Source organism: Schistosoma haematobium, chromosome 3, assembly GCF_000699445.3.
Source record: "Schistosoma haematobium chromosome 3, whole genome shotgun sequence".
Classification (NCBI taxonomy): Eukaryota; Metazoa; Platyhelminthes; class Trematoda; order Strigeidida; family Schistosomatidae; genus Schistosoma; species Schistosoma haematobium.
The window spans coordinates 23,074,107-23,096,233 of record NC_067198.1 but is presented as its reverse complement, the minus strand read 5'-3'; the positions used below and the strand labels follow the sequence as shown (position 1 = coordinate 23,096,233).

Below are 22,127 nucleotides of genomic sequence, written 5' to 3'. Positions count from 1 at the left end.
GCCAGAGAGGCACTCTACCATTTTAGTCCCTCGTCGTCTGACTCGTTTCAACATATCCGTTTCATATTTGAAACAAGGACTCTCTGCTTGAATCCCATATTCCAAATGCGGTCATCACAACAGCCATCCGAATAATCTTTTTCATTAGATTTACAACTGTACCGGTTAGACGAAGTAGGACGATAGTTACTAAGTTTCTACTCCCCCCCTTATACACAGGACTAATTATTGAGTCTTTCCAGTCTCCTGACAGTTTGAACTGCCCCAGAGACATATCAAACAGTATGGCTATAGCTTCATCAATTAGATCCGATAGGGTTTACATAATCCTAAAGTGAATACCATCAGGATCACTGAAATTTCGTCACTTCTCTGAGTTCTCCTTTTCAAATGCGAGAATAACCGTTTCGGACTATTTTCACAATCCCTAACCAATTTTCTCCATACTACTGTCTAGTCTTACTTATTAACGCTTTACAAGCATTCTGTACCGTTTTAAGTCAGTGGAGATGAACATATTTTAATGCTTTTCCTACGTCTAAGAATTATCTTGGGTACATGGTACCAGACATGGTCCAAACAAGGACGTTACTGAACTAGACTTGCCTTTAAATGTAGACCATGCTCCTTCAACTGATGAACTAGTATCTACTGATTAATCCGTCTTAGCAGCGCACTCCTCTATTGCTGATATGTTAGCTCTCCATACATTTGGACGAGGTTTAACCTGATCGTATATCATGTCACTAGCTGCAAACGTGAACGACAAAACAGCATGATGGCTATTCACTAACGGCGAAAGAATACTTAGGTTGGCAATAACTTCAGTCTCACGAGTGATTACCAAGTCCAACAAAGAAGAACCTTGGCTTGCACCCAAGCATGAGGGTTTGGATACATGCCGTACTAATGCATGTTCCATTATTATTGTTATTATCAGGAACCTACTATCAAAGGAGTTTACAGATCCTACCGAGGCCATCTCAGTCCAACTAATATCAGGTGCATTAAAGTCTCTTAATATCAAGCATCTGTTGTTTGCACTCCATAGCTGAATGTGTTCTAAAATATAGTTGTCAGTTAAGCTAATTGGGCTTTAATAGATGACACCGAGTATAAATGTACTACATCCGATAGCCAGCTCACAGCTAATGACTTCACAAGTTTCACTATCATGGGATTTGCAAGCAGAGGAATGGATATTTATATTATTGGCTATGTATAAAAGGACGCCACTTTCTTTCCTACATCTACTTCTATCACTCCTTGTGTAGTAGTATCCAGATAATTCTGGACTAATGTCGAAGTCGTGGACTAACCAAGTTTCTGTCACAGCTACAATGAGTGACCCTAAGTTGTCTACTAATTTATTTCTTAGACTACGAGCGTTGGCATATAAAATTCCTAGTGAGAACGGCCTATCCACACAGGTCTTCGTACCATTCGCTTCCAAGACCTGATTATCCGAAAACCCACTAACCGGCGGTTTTCCTCACCGTTTTGTCGACGGGTTTCTAGCTCAGCTAGTACCGTCTTCCTTTTGTTCTGTCTCCGAGAGACATATCAGGTCTTACTCGGATGTCGGAATTGTGGTGGCTACGACCGCTACTTAACAGTAGATCACGTTGCTTCTCCGACGCTAAGATTGCCTTAAGGAGTCTATATAGTCGAGGTTCAACACTATCGTCAGTCCTATTACCTATTCTAACCAGCTTTTTGACCTGAACGTTTTTAGAGTTAGCTGGTGAGATGCTAAGGATATATTTTCCAAGCTTTTCCAAATCATGAGCGTGTCTAATTTTGGGATCAGAACCATTTGGCTCTAGTGAACTACTCACAATAACATTCAATGAGATAGAGTTCTTCTCAGCCACGCCAGGGTGGAGTTCTGTCCTACAATCAGACTTTGGTAGTGTATTTTGTGACTTAGAATGGAAGTTCACTAGTGAATTGCCAAACAAGTGTGTACCGTTTAATCTAATAATTTATCATACCTCTGTCTGTTTCACTACAAAATGTTAAGCACTGTTAAGCGTTCATATCCAAGTGCCTTGCTGCTCCTCTGATTCTTTTTTTCAAAATCTTGCTCTGAGGGTACAGTTATGGAACATCTGACATCTGAAACAAACTTGATGTACGCGTTTTCTCAAGTCCATAGTTCACCCCAAGCGCTCTACAAGTCTACTTTATAACAATTATAAACTTAAAAAGTTATATTGCATAAATATTTAGACGACCCGAATTCTAACAAAATTATTCCGAGATTGGCTATGATGTGTAACGTGAACGCGATGCCACTGTGAAAAAAATATTTTGAAGACTAAAATCAGTGTAATACTAAAGCATAAACCTAATCATTAACGCCCCAAGACATCTGCGCGTGTGTACTGTTATTCGCTTTTATAGGCTATTTCTATTTAACGACCCTACTTAGGAAGCATACTGTGAGCAAACAAATGTTGTAATTTGTAAATCTGCCCTTTCAGAAATATATTATTATTGTAAGTTTGTGTATGTTCTTGGAATCGCTGGAATATTTTCCTTATTGCGTAGATTGTTGGATGATACCACAGAGTATGAAGAGATGGATACCAGAGAGTAGGAAATATCGTTAATAAGCCGGTAGATAAAGACAAGGTTTAGTTTGATACTCCGGACCCAGAGAGGTTCTAATTTGAGTTGTTGACATCTTTGGTGATAGTCCTTGTTGTCAGAATATCCCAAAACAGCTTTGATGAACTTTCTTTGAACACCTTCAAATTTAATCAGGTCATTATGCCTGCAATTACTGTAAACTAAAATATCATATTCAATAATTAGTAAGATACATTTTCTGTATAACACTGATCACGATTCGATATTATTGAAGTTTATCATTATAAATACGATGAGCTTTCTAGCTCTGGATACTTGAGATGCAGCGTGCTCGGAAAAGTTCAAACTGTCGCTATATCTCAAACCAAAGTCACGAACGGTGATAAGAGGTTTCAGTGTATGTTTGTGTATAGCCAGATTTAGGTAAAGGAACTGATCAATGTGAATAAATCCACTTTTGTCAGCATTAAGTGGAGAATTAAACGAAACAGTCCATTCGTATAACTTGTTTATCTCGCCTTGGATTACCGTTGAAATATGGCTTTCTTTGTTGGGAGAAGAGAATGAATAAACCAATTTTAGGTCATCGGCAAAAAGGAAAGGTTTACCATACTGAAAGAGGAAACACACGTCATTGATAAAAAGGAGAAAGAGTAATGGACCAACCACACTTCTTTGTATAACCCCACTGGCTACATTGACAGGTTGAGAGTAGCAGGATCCAGATCGAACGATTTGGCTACTTTTTCTAGAAAAGATTTGAGCCAAGATAAAAGAGGATTCTGTATGCCAAATGAAGAGAGTTTTAGAAGAGAGAGTTTGTGTGAGTCTCTGTCGAAAGCCTTACTAAAATCGAAACACAGAATTGCCACTGACTGACCAACATCTCTTCTCTGGGTGATTTTACCAGAAAATTCCAGGTGCGATGCGACGCATGAACGTTTAGTCATAAACCCATGTAAGGATGGGCCAATCAGACTAGCCGAAAATAAAAATGATAATAGCTGTTTGTGGATGTGTAGAACTATGGTCTACTATGATATTAGTACTGCTCTAATAATAGACCTAATCCCAAAATTGTAGATTTGTCATGATATAACTGACTAATCTATAAGATCTTACGTGGAAGTCACACCATCGACTACACCAACTCACTGTATGGTATCAATTACCAATACATGATGTAGAACAAGGTTAGGTTAGAGAAGGAACAATATATTTAATATGAATAGAAGACATAAGGTAACATTCAGATGGACCACGCCTGCATGGTCGAGCCATGACATCCGATCAACTCCAGTCCATTCAATTCCTTATTAGCGCCTTCTCCATCGTTAGGTATTCCTTCGCGTTAAATATTGAATGTCTATTTCCCGAGTACTCTCGTATTCTGCTTTGAGGATTGTGTAGTTATGGTCCAATGCCACTACAGATGTATTTCCATGGTTCTTGATAGCACGGATATCAGATTAATGGGCTTGTAGTTAGCAATATCACTACGTGACCCCGTTTTGAAGCTACGGGTGATAAGAGATGTTTTCCATACAGATGGATAAGTTCGATATTCCACAGATAGGTTGAATTAATTTTGAACAGGTGTCTGGATGTCAACATTAAAAATTTATTGATAGAGGTTTTAGTTTCAGTTTTGTAGCATTGCTAGAAATGCTGGCTGAATTGTTCACAAATAGTATCAGGATTTTCAACGATGCTTCCGTTAACTATGAAGGATTTAGTCGTGCCAAAAGAATTCGACCTCATATGGGATTTAAAAAGCCGAAGTGTTGATAGGTCTGGGCTATTTTTTACATAGGGCTTCGTTTACTATATTCATAAAATACTTGCGTTTAGATGAATCATTTCTGTCAATTACGCTATGTATACTCTGAAGTGTATACACGTCACTGTAGCGATGTTTCAGTTTTCTCAGTTTTCTTAAAAAGTTTTAAAGACATTTTGGTCTCTTTTGGTGTTATAAGCCACACGGCCAATAACTGGAGCAGTGCAGTCAAGGCAATATATTGGATTGTGCTATAAATTGAAAAGCTCAGTGTCAATATTATCTGTGGTAAAATAAATTTTCGATGGTAAACATCGAATGAAATTTCCAGTCCGTTTCGAGGTTTGTTGATCAAACTGTCTGCTCTGGTACATTATTTCAGCTTTAGAGTTCAAAAGTATAGTATGTAAAGAATGAGTAATACTAAATACAACTCATAAAATCTGATGACTGGTGTGCACTGAGATAGTCTATGTCGATTGTAAATAATAAATGAAATATGTTATTCCTCTTAGTCGGTTTTTGGACTTGTTGGACCCACCCACAAAATTTTAAGGTTCCAACTAACTTGTTACATCAACCTGGTACAGAAGTCGGACCCCATGTAATGTTTGGCAGATTGAAATCACCTCCAATGATTCTAAATGTATGCGGTTGATGCGAAGCAATGGAAAGTATGTTTGTTAGTAATCGATCGAAGTCAGTATCCACATGAGGTGGTCTGTATATGCACCCCATCAGTAGATAAGTTTACGATCCACAGTTTACGGTAACCCAAGCGGAGTCGTTTATGGCATCAAGAGATTTATCCTCAAATTTGCACGCTTATATGTTCGAACGGACATAGATGACTGCACCGGCTCCTAATCCATGACACCTATCGGTCCGAAAGAAAACGTAGCTATCTACATGCAAGTAGTAATCGGACATGGATGATTTACACCACGTTTCTGTAATAAGTATAATGGTTGGATTTACAAGGAATAAACAGGTTTTAAGGTGAGTAATTTTATTGGAAAGAGAGTGGGAAATGAACGGAAGTATAAGAAACTAAGAGTTGTCATGATGAGGCAGGTTAGTTGAATACTTACCGGTAATCTCTCTATCCCACCAACCACATGATATATGTATTTCCTTGCACTTACATCCTTAGTTTTTATACACATCACACTATAAATATTGTAGGCACATAACGTGATAATTTTGCTTTGGTGTATTTCGTTAGTAGGAAGCTTTATGCATCTACAACGATGCATAACAATTGTGTCAGTTCCAGTCTTACCCGACGTTACAACTTTGAATCTTTCTAGCATCTATATTACATTTGATTCCTATCCAGATTTGGACCAAAAATGTGAATGTCCATTTCCATAGTTGTCTGTAATGGCTTGTCAAAATGTTTCGTAGCAGCATCAATTATGTTAGCGAATTATTTTCACTTACGTTTCCTTGTTTGCACTATGAGCGGAACCAATGACTTCTTTATGGAATTTTTACAAATCTCAATTAATTTAACTGTACTATGAGGCACTCATGAAACTTGATGAGCATATTCGTCATACAGTCCATGCAAAGTTCCAACTATTTTTGAGGTAATGATGTTATTGACTAATGATATAGGTCTTTTGAAAAGCTGTTTTCAAGATGCGTTTCGCTCAGTTGGCAAGGAGTTTACAACCCAGCTGAGTAACTTACTACAGTGAAAATGGTATCTTTCGTAACATTGTTGATCTTACCTGTAAACTGGCATGCCTCATGTAACAAACTGTTATTTGAGAATAAATTCTTCTGATTATTAACGTGAATGTTCATTTCTTCCAAACTTACGGACCGACAATTTAGTCTTCCACGCGTCGTCTTGGTTACAGAATTCTATTCTAAATGTGTCTTCTCAACGTTTGAACCGCGTGAGAAAAGTATTTTCACTTTCTGGGTGATAGATTAATTTCGGGATGCTGCTAGCAACCGCATCACAAGATTTGCTTGAAGTAGCATGTGAACTCGAGCGGTGGAAGTTAAGCTGTTGAGTCAGCCTCCAACAACCGCATTTGTGTATCAAGTTGTGCTTGCTGTTGTTGTAGTATTCGGCTGAGCTGGTCATCTGATATGGACATCTTGAATTTGTTTTCCCTTTTCCTCGTCGCCGTAGTTATAATCCTCTCTTACTACAACTCAACTATTCCTATTGCTTAGTATTCTCGACAAGGTTTTTGAGCAAGGGAAGAGTTGATTCCTCAGTTATCTGAAAGGGTCTAACAGCTAGTATGGCAGAAATGTGATTATAAGAGCTACCATTAAAAGTACCCGTAAGATAGGACTTTTTGAGATTATCTAATAAGGACTTAGAATAAGCCAAATCTGATTTAGCTAGTATATGTGAATATTCGTGAAAAATCTACGTCTTTTTTGATTCGACATACAAAAAGAATCATCTTAGGAAAGTACGGCTATCGTAATTCAAATGCTCCTATAGGTTTTTCTGTATCTGGTTACTGATTTTTTTACATATATTACAAATTTTTAGGTAGCCAATCTTAATCGATTCATGTTCCGTTCACAAGAAAGAGGTACTCAAAGACACACGTTAATTACAGTAACTTCATTTGCGATCTTGAAACAGCACCACGATTAATGGTACACGGAACTGAAGAAATCGTGCCACCACTTTACTGTGTCGAAAGTCATATTGGACATAAGATACGAAGATTGTAGAGATTTAAGGTCGTTTATATTAGGCGACATTTCAAAGGGTTTTCTTCTTGGTTTATGTCTAACTGGTTGGTCAAGCTTTGGATCACTTAAGCCGGTTGTAGTCCAGTTCATATGTGGGCTGTCCAGTGGATATGAGAATACCGACGGCACAAAGAATATATCGGAATAGTAATCAATGCTTCTACTATGACTATTCGAAATTCGCTTCTGCCAAGGCTGAATTTTTAAACGAAAACAAGATCGACAGGGCTTTTTACATGTTGACAGTTACAGAAAAGAAGTTTTTCCGACTTTTAGATTTGTGGAATTATACCATGGCAGACTAAGCACTTCTGTTGCTGTTTTCGTTCCACCAAATCGCTACACTACACAACCGTTTTCCCAGATATCAGAGCCAAATGAATGTTAGTTGTCATTATTTGTCTTAGTGTTGTTTTGATGGGTGTATTCCATACTGAAAACTGAGGGATGAGGCAGAATGCTTGTTGAAGTTCTGAGGCTAAAAACCCTAAAATCTAAATTGTTCAAGTACTGTTTAGATATCGTTTAGTAAGCTGATGATAAACTAATAGATTTCTTCTGTTTCAACCTTTACTGTAATTGACATTAATTATATAAAACGGTGAGACTATAATTTATGGGCGACCTTTGAGCTAAGCTGGACTGACCTTGAGAGTGTTCACCTAATATCTATGACCAAATGAGGGTTTTAAACCTATGTGAGGAACCAGAGTTGTTTTACAGTTAATGACTAACGTTAGAAATGAGATTTAGGGTTTTCATCACGAACTGGCACCAACTACAATGCCAAAACTATTTAACCAGATTGGGTGAGTGAGCAAATATCCTGTACAATGCTTGAGAGAAAGCCAATGGGTAAAATTCCGTGAGATATTGATACGTTGGGCTCGTTCATTATCGTTATTTACTCAACTACAAAAAATCATATGTTAATAATTACTCGCTATTAAAATATCTTCTTTAAAATTCGTTCTACTTTGAACTTTTGCTACTTATCTATGCATTCCCATCTGGTGTAAACAAATGATCTCCTTTGTAGGGTCACGCGATCCCCTTCAGTTTACTGGATATTGAAATATAGTTCCTATAAACATTCACGGTGAGAGTAGCGGCTGACTATACCACTAATTCAGGTATCGCTGAGCCAAAATGTCTTGCCATGGTAAGGATTCTGTGGAGTAGGATAAGCAAAACACTATGACAACTTAAATCCGGTTTTAACCACAGAATGGTCAATAAACGCTGCAGTCTGCTTTAATTTCCATTTGTTGACCACTTTTGACTGCTCAGCTGCAACTTAGCTGTTCAGTCATTAAAATATAACCTTTTTCACTGGTTTGAATACCTTCTACCTAAATTGAGTTGGTTGCTTAATACTTAGTTGTTACAGGCTATAGCATTTTACTCTCACATGTAATATTACTATTATTGTTCCTGACCGATAATTTTAAAGAATTTAATGGTCTCATACTTTTCAATAGAAAGCGGGGAACAAGAATTTCAGGAAAGTGTTTCTTTTCAGCCGATTTATTTCGATTGTTACTGATACTTCCATTTCGATATTCAACTTTTTAATCTCATTTCGTCGTGCTGATATGTAGCAATTTTGGACGACGCACTTTCGACCCAGTTACACGTCTTTTCCTGAGATTACCAACATATTGCATCATAACCAGCTAGCTTACAGCTGTTAAACCTCACAGAGAGGCATAGGCCGCTCACCAGCTTTCTCCATCGAACTCTGTCCTGAGTAATCCCTCCCAGTTGTTTCCAGTTGCTATTCATCTTCATGTCTGCTTCTAATTTCCAACGCAACATGTTCCTTGGATTTCTTCTTTTCCTTTTGCCTTCAGGATTCCAAGTTAGAGCTTGTATCGTGTATGTCCTATCCACCTCCATCGCGTTTGCCTATTTTACCCTTCAGCTGTAAGCTGATTTGTTCTCTTCTACAGTAGGCTGTTGCTGATGTTATCCAGCCATTGGATCTGAACTATCTTGTGTAGACGATTATTTATAGATACTTGTACTTTCTTGCTGATGGTTGTGGTAGTTCTCTAAGTTTCAGCTCCGTTCAGTAGAACTGTCTTGAAGTTCGTACTGAAACTTCTGACTTTGATATTGGTTGACAGTTGTTTTGAGTTGTATATGCTCTTCAACTGTAGAAATGACGCTCTTATGCGTGTCCATCGATGATACTGTTCAGGTACGTGGAGGTTTCCATCCGTACCAAAGCTTTTCTATCAAGTGTGACTGAGTTGGTGTTTTCCGAGTTTTGTTTTAGGATCTTGGTTTTTCCTTGGTGTATGTTGAGGTCTACTGCTGCATGGGTTGCTGATAAACTGGCTGTCTTCGGCTGCATTTGTTTGTTATATATGGGACAGAAGAGCTAGGTGATCTGTGAAGTTCAAATAGTGTAGTTGCATCCAAACTATTCATTGTACGCCGTGCTTTCCCTGATATGTGGAGGTCTTCATAATCCAATTGACCACCTGGAGAAAGAGAAGGGGAGATAATTAGCACCAATGTGTGACACCGTTCGTCACTTGAAATGAATCTATGAGCTGTCCTTCATTCACGACTTTTCAGTGTAGTCCGTCGTATGAATTCCGTATGATGTTGATGATCTCTTCAGGTACATCATAGTGTGGAGAAAGGATCCATAAGGTCTCCTATGCACTCTGTCAAATGCCTTCTGATGGTCAAGGAGGTTAACGTCTATTGACGAATTCTATTCAACTGATTGCTCCTCAATGATCGATAGTGTCACGATGTGACCTGTGCATGACCAATCCTTACAGAATCCGACCTGTTGATCTCGAAGTTGAGCGTCTACTTCGTCTTTCATCTAGTTCAACATCACTCCACTGAAAACTTTTCCTGGTACTGAATAGTACTGTGATTTCGGTGTAGTTCTCACATTTGCTGAGACTTTTTTGGTATCTTAATGAGATATCCTTCTTCTCAGTCTGTCGATGGCACGTGTTACTCATTTCACATCTTCCTGAATAGAACGAGGAGAACGTTTGCAGTTAGTGCTACGTCTGACTTGAGTACTTCATCTGGTATGTCGTCTGACCCTCCTGCTTCGGTTTGGGCACCCGGGTAGCATCACAGCCCACACACAAATCAAGTGACTTGTGTGGCGCATATGTATTTGGTGCTTCTTTGTGCCAATATTTATGTGTTCAAATAAATAAATAAATAAAACATACTGGTCCTCCTGCTTTCCCACTGTTGACTTGTCTGTTGGCCATTCTGATTTCTCCGATCGTTTGTAGAGTGATAGCTATGCGAAGGTCTCTGTGTGCTGCTTGGATGTCTTTTGGGGTCAGTGGAGCTGGTATACTCAATAGCTCTTCTAAGTGCCCCACCTATCTGTTCCTCCGCTCTTCTTTGAGTAGATCTTGTCAGACTTGGGACGTGTTGCTGAGAGCTATCTCGAATTGATTGAGTTCGTCAGTATGTCGAAGGAAGACTGTATTAGACTCACGTAATGTTATTTGTCCAATGGTTCCTTAGCTTCACTGTGATCTTGGCAACCACCAGGTGGTGATCAAAATCTATGTCAGCTCCTCTCTTAGTTCTCACGTCTTCCATTGACCTTCTGAATTTTTATTGGTGCAAATATGATCGACCTGGTTCTCTTTAGTGTGATCCGGTGAGACCCAAGTAGCTTTGTGTATGCACTTGTGTAGGAATGTTGTGCCGCCTATAACCATCTTGTTGGGGGGACATAAATTTGCAAATCTGTCACCATTCTTGTTCCGTATTTCCACTCAATCGATGTCGTTCCACGATATCTCTATGGTCGGTGTTGTCGATTCCAACCCTGACGCTTAGGTCTCCTATCGTGATGAAAAGGCTCTTTGTTGGACTTCAGCCTCTGATAAATCTGACCTTTGTCGCCTTTGTTGTTATCATTGGTGGGTTCATACCACTGGATAGCGTTTATTGTGATTCCCTCCTTGTTTGTTTTGAAGGATGCTCTGATGATTGTGGGTCCATGAAATTACCATCCTATAAGTGCTTTTGTGCTTGTCTGGACAGCATCAGAGCAACTGCCTGCTTGTGCGAAGCATTTTCTTCTACATGATCAGATTACAACATCATCTCTCCCAAATCTAATCTTTTCTGTCCTGCTTATGTTCAAAGCGTTTCAGTTATTCCGAGAACGACCAAGTTGTATCTCCTCATTTTTGTAGCTATTTGGATGGCTCATCCGGTCTCCTACATTTTCCGGACATTCCATGTACCTATGTTAATTGTTGCGCTGGTTGTTAGAAGGGGCATCGGCCTCGTGAGTTTTGAAGAATCTGGGCTTTCACCATGAGGCGTCATAATTGTTCTGAATGAAGATCACTGAACTAGGAGGTCAGGGTTTAAATGGTTTAAATTGTTTATTCTGGTTAGTGTTTTTTAACAAGGTTGTTTTCTACGAGATGGGGTTGCCGACCCAAGCCTCCTGCTCCACCCGGACTTGGGACCGGCAGTAACTCTAGAAGAGCTATAGGTAGAGTTATATTACGTCGTAGATCTATAATATAAATTATCATGGCCATATATATAAGATTTATGGATGACTTAGTGTCTTTATTTGGACCTAGTCTTACCTTAATATTATTTTGCTTTTACATTTGTTGATGTTATTTTAGGTTCCACATATAAACGTTATGTGCTGTTATTGGGTTTGGCAGCTGGATTAGTTAGTCTTGGGTCGCTCTGGTTATACAACTTATTTGAGTGGTGTTCAGGTGTAAGTGTCTCATAAATTTCTCGTGTTTATATACTCGTCAGTCATTCGTTCTAGGTATATTCGTAGTAAATGAGAGCTTAATTTACCAACTACTTCGGTAATGTTAGATTTGAAACAAATTTAAATTGTAACAGATACCTTATTCTGAACGTCACACTATTATTTGTAGTTGGTATTTTCGTGATTTAAGAATTCCTTTGTCACCACTGTTGCAAGCAAATTTGCTTCCGAGGGGCTGGGGCAAGTAGAAAAGCATATTAGATGTGTACCCTAGTTCACCCTTTGATGCTTTACCTCAAGGCTACTCGATCAACGATAAAATGCTGTCTTTGTGAATACAATTATGGCGGGTTGTCAGTAAATATTCTTAAGAAGCGAAATCTGATAAAGGTGCTGCTCGATTCATTCATAGACATACCTGAAATTTGCCTGGTCTCAGCTTTGTTGTTTCCGAGTATAATATCTCAATACCTTTCGTAATGTAACTTTTTACCAAGTACAGGTTTTCGTACCCAGCTTGAAGTCACTCTGACAGCAATATCTAACTGGCCGATATCTATTGACCACCATATTTGAAATCCTGTAAAGCCAACCTCTCGGACTTTACTCCTTTCTTCACGATAAAATCAGGAGACGTATTGTGGATTTCTGATCTGTCATTTTAGCGGCAGTTTCAATAACTTAGCTTTTGTTAGTCTATTCAACTACCTAGCGTTAGCTTTTGCTACTACCTTTCCTATCTGTTGATTTTTTGCTAAATACTCAAGGTAATTGCTTGAGCATTTTGCCAGTATCCAAAGTCTGGGACGATGGTTTTCTGAATCACATTGCTTTTCCTAAAATTCCAAATATGATCTACTTACCTCGTGGTGAAGATCTGTATACTTTCCTGGACGTTTCACTCGTTCTTCTGTAATTCCACACGTGATATTTTCATTACAATTCTGAGCTTAACCATATCTTCCTGTTGTAAAGTTTCTGAGTCCAAAAAGGGCGGATCTGCAGTTACTCTTACTCAGACCTAATCAGAATCCAAACACATACATAAGAAGGGGGAAAAGTCGTCTATTAACCGTTTTTAATGGTGATTAGGGCATGTATTACAAATGTTCATTTTCTGCCTTTAAATATAATGCTGTGTCTTTAGTTTTGAGATCACACGAGGTTGCTATCGCACCTGTTTATTCTTTTAGTGAGTCGCAGTAGTAAGGTCCGATGAACAACTTCACTAGGTTATTTTATGAGTCGTGTGGCTTGAGGATAGATTAATGCTAAGGGGTTCTGGGATTGTTACCGCTGAGGCTTGTTGTTTGATTGGAAGGGGCTCAAACAATGTGAACGTTAACATATAGCTTAACGAGCCGATTTAGCAGATCAATGGTAAAATTTCACTATTATCAATAGTATGATCTAAACTATAAAACAAGGAAGGGATTTAGTTTCTGACAGGTTTAACTCACGTGTTGCCCATGTGAGGGCGATTAGCAATTTTTAGAAAACTAAGACTTGGAAGAATATTTCTTTTCAACGAACGTGTGAAAGCGATTAGGTTAGTGATTGTTGCTTCGTTGATTTAATAGAGGGATCATAAACCAAACTGAAAAACTTTCTGCAGCTGGAAACAGCGTCTTTCTTGGCAGTAGTTTTTGGTTGTCTACTGCTAGCTCCGTAGTTTTTAAATCCTTTCGAGAACACCGAAAGCATCTAGGGGTAGTGCCGAACCAATTTTCCATCTGTAGCAATTCCATGTCGCCAGAGATTATGATCACTCAGGTAAATCCTCCGTTACCGCCACACTTTATTGCGTTTAAAAGTATTATTTCATCTTCAAGCCTAAAATTTGTTGCCATATTACCATCCAAACGGTCTACCCGTTACAGTACGCCTTCAAGTTAAAAACATAGCCGACGAAGCTATATGTGGTCGGCTCAGTGGACAAGCATTGTCGATTAGTTACCAGCTACTGTCGGGCCAAGTGAGTGTAATTTATATTGTATTGTGGTATTTACATGGGAATGCTAGAGAGCAAATAATTAAAAGTCGTTAGGAACATTTTCTTTACTTTCATTAGTATTTAAAATAAATAATATATGTTTGTAAAATGATGAATTATTTTTTTATTCGTAATAGTTACAAACTTTTGAATATCTGAAAAAGACACACCAGGTGTTCAGTCCAGATGAATCAGAAAACAAAAGACAATTTTCAACTGGGCATGACGACGACTTTGATTTCAAACAAAGGAGTTCCAATTATTCCAAAAAGGTGGAAAGTATAGTAGATACACAAGTAGATATCGACCAGTATTTCGATTTGCACTATATCCATTACGATCGTAAACTTCCTTCGAAGTCTGAAGAAATATTTCCTAGAAAATGTGTCACAAGCACTGACATCGTTATCGCGAATAACGCCGATCATGGGGTCCGGTCACATTTATTATGGGCTAGTGGATCCATGAATTGTCCTCATTATGGTTCAGGCTCATATAAGGTGATTAGTTTAGGCTTTTTTATATCCAACACTAAATTCTCATAATGTACTTCTTAAAATGTGTCCCAAATCTTGAAAATATGAGTAGCTAATCATTTTGTATAAATACTTATTTCTTCCTTATTGTAATAGTTTAGCTAGTTTATATTTCATATATATTTACGGCCTTTCTAATATATTTTTCTATCTTAACAAAACATCTATACATTAAGTCGTCCCATTTAGTGATTTCAGTTGAATCAGTTGTCTCTGATCTATCATAAACACTTACACTTCATGCTTTGTCTCATTTATGTTCTGTCAATAAACTTTGAAATGTGTTGATTTCCTATTGTAGCTCTTGATTATTAGATTTATTAGACATAGTTCCTTATGCTGAATTAGGTATTCAGTGTTATGAAGTAAATAACATTATTATATAATATACATAGGGTGGCATATGGTAGTAGTTGTGTCTCATTCAAGTGGGGATTATTCGAATTCTGCATATCTTGGGATGGGGACTTTATTGTTTTAAGGAAGAATATTTCTTACAGACTAGGTCTTATTTACTAGAATGAACTTTGTATTGTCTGTGAATATTCTAAATATCATTGCTGGATAAAATATTGAAACAAAACTCTGATTCAACGCTATCACATGTCACAAAGGCAATTACTTAATAGATAATTTGTATTTCTATGTGATATTAAACAATAGTTATCCAAATCTTTGACAACATTTTTTACATCACAAATGTTAAGATTGAAGTGAAAGAAACCACATGTCCGTACAGAATCTCTGCAACAGATTTAACTCCGAATTGAAACTGTCCCTGGCTACCTCATACTGCTTAAAGGCTCAAAAACTTCTGATCTATCTATCTATCTTAAGACACTGCATAGCTGAAAGTCAAGACACGCAGTATTGTAGAACAATTTATTTGACGTACTCAAGTGAAAACAGCCAGACGGAAGCAACAGATTAACGTTCAAACCTGGAAGGAAACGTATATATTTAATCAACAGACAAACTAAGCGTACATATTAATTAAGAGTTTAATTAAATATCCAAGATTAGGCTACTCTACGAAAGTGACGAAATAAAAACAGTTTACATAGGTTAAAAAGAGTGACACCAAATGTTATCAAAAAATGTACAATATACTATTGTTGTTCAAGATTCCCCCGACAGGACGCTGAAGTATATTGTTGAAGAAATAGTAATAAGATTTAAGTATCGTCCATAGGTCTAGTAATTTTCCCATATTTAAACACACGTCCATATACTATGATGTTACATCTATCGTTAGTCAGAGCTAAAGAATAATATAGTACGTATTAAAACCGAAACACTTGTATTTCTACATCTTCGGTGCTTTAGTCTGAATGGCCTCAATTTATGCAGGGAGGAGTTCTATAAGATGCTTAAACTGGGAATTTTTTTACCCTTGAACAAGTCAAGCCAAAATTAGTTCGTTTATTTTCATATTACTGGTAGTTTTGTGTCACACAGCGAAAATTGATATGTCATGTTGTTTATTGTTTAACCTTTCGAATATCTATATTCTAACACCAATGAAAGTTAAATTTATGAAATCGAGCAACTGATATTTTGAAACTTTAAAAGGAAAAGGATGGTCAACAACATTCTGTGAATTAATGTAAAAAACCGAAATCTCATAGCCATTGATAAGAAAGTAAAACGTATATTGGTTATTTTGAAACAAATTCGTAATATATGTCAAGATATTTGTCATACTCATTACAGACTAACGCTCAATCCGATCTCGGTATTTATTAATTAATTTTAATTGCGTTTAGTCATAGTTATTAATCATCAAATTATCATGATGTTGTTTACTATTTGCTTATATACTGTTGAGTATTCCACTCATTTACAGTTTAGATCTGTATCTCTATTTTAATTGGCGGACTTTCATTTATTAACCGGATTGTTCAATCCTGTTTATCCCAATATGGTTCATAAAGTCCATCTTCCATTAATTCCCACAAAGTGGATCTTTTATTGTTACACTGAAATTTTTATAGAGTGGTCAAGATGTATCTAGCTATGATTTCACATGTTTTTTTAAACATGTAATGTCGTTTTTCTCGGCCGTTACATCATAGTAGATTTGAAATATCTATGTGGAGTGTAATTTTAGCACATATATAAATTCATTACTTAAATTATTTTTCTTTGTTTACATTCCAGATCTGTACTATTTGTTGGCTAAATATGCCTGACTGCTGGCTTCATGGCCCAACATGGAGTTCTCTGAATTGTCAATTTAGTTCAAATCAATTATGGAGAAACACTAACCTTTTAGGACTTCTCGTATGCTTGCAGTTAATATACAGAGCAATTTATTTAGCTTGTAGTAGTGTAACGAAACAATCTAACTCTACACAGACTAGCCCTATATCTACACCGAATTTAATAAACAGTGGGTATTCGGATTGTTTACATCAGTTGTCGAATACTCCTTTTAAATTTGGTAAGTTTCTCTTGTATGTGTATAAGTCTTGATTTAGTTAACATTTTCTGCCATAAAACATTTCCACATATTCAGTATGTTTCATAGTCGGATTTTGATTGGTTATTTATTTTTAATAATCATTTTTGTGATCGATCAAATGCCATAGTAACAAAAACGTAACTGCTCGTCATTTCAATACTATCTATATTTCCTTGTGCCAATAGACGTACTTATGATTATTGCAGTTTAAAATGGTTGAGATTCATGTTGTAAGAAAACAAACTGAAAGTATTCTCGCCAAACATTCTTTTAAAAGTTTTTTTCTTAATGTACGTTAAAGTATATAAATGATTGACACGCAGACGGATATTAATGATTTTAGGCCTTGCTGAAATCAGCAGTTAATAATTTCATGTACTGATACTACGTATTGGTTTGATCGAAAATAGCCCTCATCCAAACCAAGTACTACGTTACTATTGAAAGTTTGGTTATGTGAAACACCTCATCAACTGATCTGCAATTTTTAGCTTTACCCCACTCCTAGCTTCAACATCGATAATAAGTTTCTGTGCCTCATGTTCAATTATTTTCATCTCTTTCCTAATTTTTTCTTACAGATATTTTCCCTTAAAAATATTTTTCCAACATGATTTACTTTGATCGAATATTATTTTATTATTTTCTTCATGTAAAAATATCCTTTTGTTAAACACTAATCAAATTTTTTTGTTTTCTCAAAGTATAATTAACACTGTTCGAATGAAATTTCCATTTAGAACTGAAATCAGGTGAAAAACCATTTACAACTGGCATACACTTAACAGTTGTTTCGTCATGGTTTCGAACTTATCACTTATATTCATCTACAACCTTTTACATGCAATCAAACCTATAATCTTTAGGTTTCATATCCAACGAATAATCATGAGTCCATCAAGTCGAAATCCTTATCAGATGTTGCGTACTATTACTGGTACTGTTTAGGGAAAACTATGATTAATCATTAGTTGCATTAAGTTATCATCCGCTAGTGTATTGTCGCTCTATAAATGTACTTTCATAAATATCAAATATTTATGCATCACTTTTGAAGCCAGTTATCACTTATTTTATCCTAATCAGATTTGGAACTTGGTAAACTTGAGTACTGTTCGACAGAATGCAAATTTTGTGCTAGACTCTACATTGATTATGACAGACTTCATCCTGTTACTCTGTACGGCCATCCGACTTAGATACTGACAGACACGCTTCCTATACACAATCCTAAACTTCCATATGAGTGAGGAAACTAAGAAGGTATAGTAAACTGTCTTGGTGAACGGAATCAAGTTGTACTTAACTCAGTGATATATATGAGCCAAACCCTGAAGAATTACATCGAAAGCTTCAATCGACAGTGTCTCCTTTCACATTTCTCACTTAACATTTGACTTGAACTAGTCTGTGCCCATAGGCGCATAGTCAATCATACCTCGTCTACCCTTCATCACTGTTTCATAGTGTTATCTTCTCTAGCTTACCGCCTTATGAATTTAATTCATCAAGTCTTCGGTTAAACTAAAGCGATTAGGTTTTTTGAGATTTCTTTCTTTATATTGCTCAGTTAGGTTGTTCCCAGTGAACTTTTTTTCTTCAATCATCTTGTGTGATAAATTTCATCTTTCCTTATTCCTAATTATATTTCAACATGTTTTTCCTGCATTCAGATGAAATGTCGAACTCAGAATCGACCCAACATGTTGGGATTTTTTCCGCAGGGAGTTCCTAGTTCATAACTCGATACTTTCTCATACTAAACTCAAAAATATTACATTCACTGATAAAACACTAAAATAATATATAGCAAGGCCATTTAGATGTTTTATTTTCATAGTTTTAATTTTATGTATTTACATAAGTAACCTTTTATCCAAAAATAAGTTCTTGTTAAACCAAGATGACTAGAGAAGACGACAAATAATAACACATGTAGACTGGTAATTAAAGATCAATTTCTTGAATTATTTTTTACGCACTATATGTTTTAATCGATTGTATACATTTTATGGTAATGTTTAGAATACAAACTATTGATTTAAATGCCATTCGCCATCAATTATATCAATCAATAACTAAATTGTATGAAGTTTTCCCAAAAAATTAACATAATTGGTTCATTTTATTAATTTGGATGGTGCAATCAAAAGACAAAGTCTGCCCTGACTATTTTCCGATTTGTTGCGTTTGATCTTTTATTTCTTATAGAAATATGTGAACAAATTAAAATGTGATCCATTTGTTCGAACTACATAGTGCCAATTAACTACATTAGTTTCAATTAACTACATACTATCATTTACTTATACCTGAAGCTTTTTGAATGGTTTTTCCGGACATTCCATGTACCTATGTTAATTGTTGCGCTGGTTGTTAGAAGGGGCATCGGCCTCGTGAGTTTTGAAGAATCTGGGCTTTCACCATGAGGCGTCATAATTGTTCTGAATGAAGATCACTGAACTAGGAGGTCAGGGTTTAAATGGTTTAAATTGTTTATTCTGGTTAGTGTTTTTTAACAAGGTTGTTTTCTACGAGATGGGGTTTCTGACTTCACGCACAAATGACAGTGGATTAACTTATTCTTTCTCCTACTTAATTCTCCATAATATGTATTGTTTTGGGTTTGACGATGTCATCTTAATATGTTTAACAACCATTCATCAATCGATATTTTGATTTCATGTTGTGGGAGCATCCGTTTTAATTGTTAGGTCTCTATGTGGGAATCCATTTTTTTTACAAATGTATTCATTTCTACCACCAATTGGCCTATGAAATTGATAAGCTTAAATTCTTGCTTGATCCATCTGACAAATGTAATTCTAGTCCACAATATTAGTGCATTCACTGAAATGTAAATCGATTGGGAATCATCTCAAGTAGCCATACAATTATATGATCAGCCTATAATGTTTTGAAGTCAAAATTATATTCGATTGAGATGACCTGTTCACAGGAGTGTGATCAGTTAACTTCTCTCATCTTTATCTCGAGCGGACTATATTTGAACAGTACCAAGTATTTAGTTTTAAATCAATGACTGAGTACTATGAGGCTTTAAGCAAGATGTAAATATCTAAGTCCCATTTTTTAGTGGTAGTGAATCAACACTCTTCAGGAGCTTCAGACTATCCAATGGTTTTTTTCAATTGAGACCAGTTTTTGTGGAATGGGATCTTTTGATATCCGTTTCGCATAAATTAATATTATAATGCTTTATTACTGGGACGATTACCGAACTATAGATTTGTCTAATCGATTAAAACACTAATATACTACGATGCAAGTAGGTTCCGTCAACTGAGTTTCATATTGAATGAGAAGCATATTCTGTATTCCTCTCCTATGCAGTATCAAAAATATACTTATTATTGATTATTGGTAAAATATATCATAAATACTTATGAAATCCTCAGTTTGTTCAGTATTACCTTTTTCTATGTTCTTTTTTATCTTAAGTGTAGACAGAGTCTATTGTAAACATAACTTCCTAATTTAACATACTTTAGGGAAAATCACGGTGGTATATACGCATATATGTACTAACTGAAAATGGTAGATCATTTTCACACGTAAACATATGACGATTCGTATGCTAAAAAAGTCAAGCCAACCCAATAAAAAATGGTATCTTGTAAACTGTTTGATTAACAGAATGTGCACATCAGATACGTTTATACAGGAAGAGAAAGATATAGTATGCAGATTGATCTCTACTTTTTAACTCTTGTATACTTTAGGTAGTTTTTATTTAAACAATGGTTCGTGTTTATTGTTATATGTGCTTTTGTATGTATGTATGTGTGTGTGTGTGTGTCTACTTCTGTATCGCTCGTTAATACTAGATAACTAGTTCCTGAAGATTTATTTGACAAGACTAATTTTATGCAATTCCTGAAAACGTTTCGGCATACTAGTTCCAAGTTGACTAGTTGAACCAATGCAAAAGCTTTGTTAGTTCAAAATGTGATACTTATGAGGAGCATAGAGAAGGGTTTCGTACAATTTTTCCAATTTTTAATCTAAATACAGCGAAAACTGAATTTAACAGAATAATATCAAATCATTTGTTTTTTTGATTCTCTCTTATTCCCTTCAACCTAAAAACAATAGTAGTGATTATTTTTATCATACCAATCAGGATTACTGAAAGGAGTAATAAATAACCAAGAATAGTAAAAATGCTCTAGATTTTAAACACTTATATGTTAAGTAATGTGCAAATTCCAAAAGAAAAATCTTAAAAACACAAGGAAACAAGTTTCTAGAAAATAGAAGTTGGTGTCAAAAGTCATATTATAACACTTGTAAAGGTAGATAGATTAATGGAGCAAAATAAGTAAAGCTCAATTCGTAACACAAGGATAAAGGAAAAAATAAGTAACTGGAAATATGAAATGGGATATTGCCAAATTAAATGTTAGGAATTAAAGTTATCAGGTTTATACGAGATTGATAGCTGTATCCTTCTGAATTTATATGTTCTGTTTTAACTATATGAATTAGTGGGTTCGGCCATATGTAATGACATTCAGGTTGTTTGAGTATGGATTATTTTGAAATATTTTGACGTATCAATATTCCTGTTCACTACCAAGCAGATAACACGTAATCTAAGATGCGAAAAAAACTCTCCTTCCTTTTCTTTCCGTGCAAATGCTCTGGAGCGTACATATAAACTAGCAAACATCATTGAAAGTAACATAAGTTGGGGATTTGTCCACTTTTGTCAGAATAGTAATTGTTTCATCCAGAGATGTTAAAAATCTCTATTTTCCAAACCGTCCTTATGTGAACAGAGATTTAAAGAAGCCATGACAAACAACGGAGGCTGTTTTCGGAGACGTCATTTTATTTAATTCCAAGTTTTTAAAACGCCAACATTTAGTTTTGTCACTAGTTTATTCTACAAACCATAAACTTTCGTTTAATGTTTGATTCACTGCCATACCATTTTCGGTTCGAAAACTATTGCAATTTATCAGTACAGGGTTGTGGAGGTTGTTGAGTGTTGGCTGAGATCATGAATCGATCAATGTTAGACCACAATTGAAAATCTGAAAGCACTGGACAGCCGTTTAGTCTCGGTATGGGACTCCTCAGAAGTGCGCATCCACGATTCCACATGCGGAATTCAAATCCAGGACATTCGGTCTCACACGCGAACGCTTAACCTCTAAACTAATGCGCGGGCATCCAACAGTATTAATGTCTAACTTCAACCAATCCACGATATTGTGCAACCATCTTCAGTGGGTAATTGCCTCACA

At 36.2% G+C, this 22,127-nt stretch overlaps 1 protein-coding gene across 1 annotated transcript in view; it reads left to right on the top strand.

Annotated features, from left to right (window-relative positions):
- Window positions 1-6,930: 6,930 nt before the first annotated feature.
- MS3_00005283 (uncharacterized protein) overlaps window positions 6,931-22,127 on the top strand; it is a 63,038-nt gene continuing 47,841 nt past the window's right edge. The window contains exons 1-4 of the mRNA XM_051213313.1: window positions 6,931-7,491; window positions 11,761-11,861; window positions 13,992-14,354; window positions 16,551-16,833. Coding sequence (XP_051069278.1) covers window positions 14,319-14,354; window positions 16,551-16,833 — 319 coding nt within the window. The 5' untranslated portion in view covers window positions 6,931-7,491; window positions 11,761-11,861; window positions 13,992-14,318. The remainder of the gene's footprint in view (window positions 7,492-11,760; window positions 11,862-13,991; window positions 14,355-16,550; window positions 16,834-22,127) is intronic.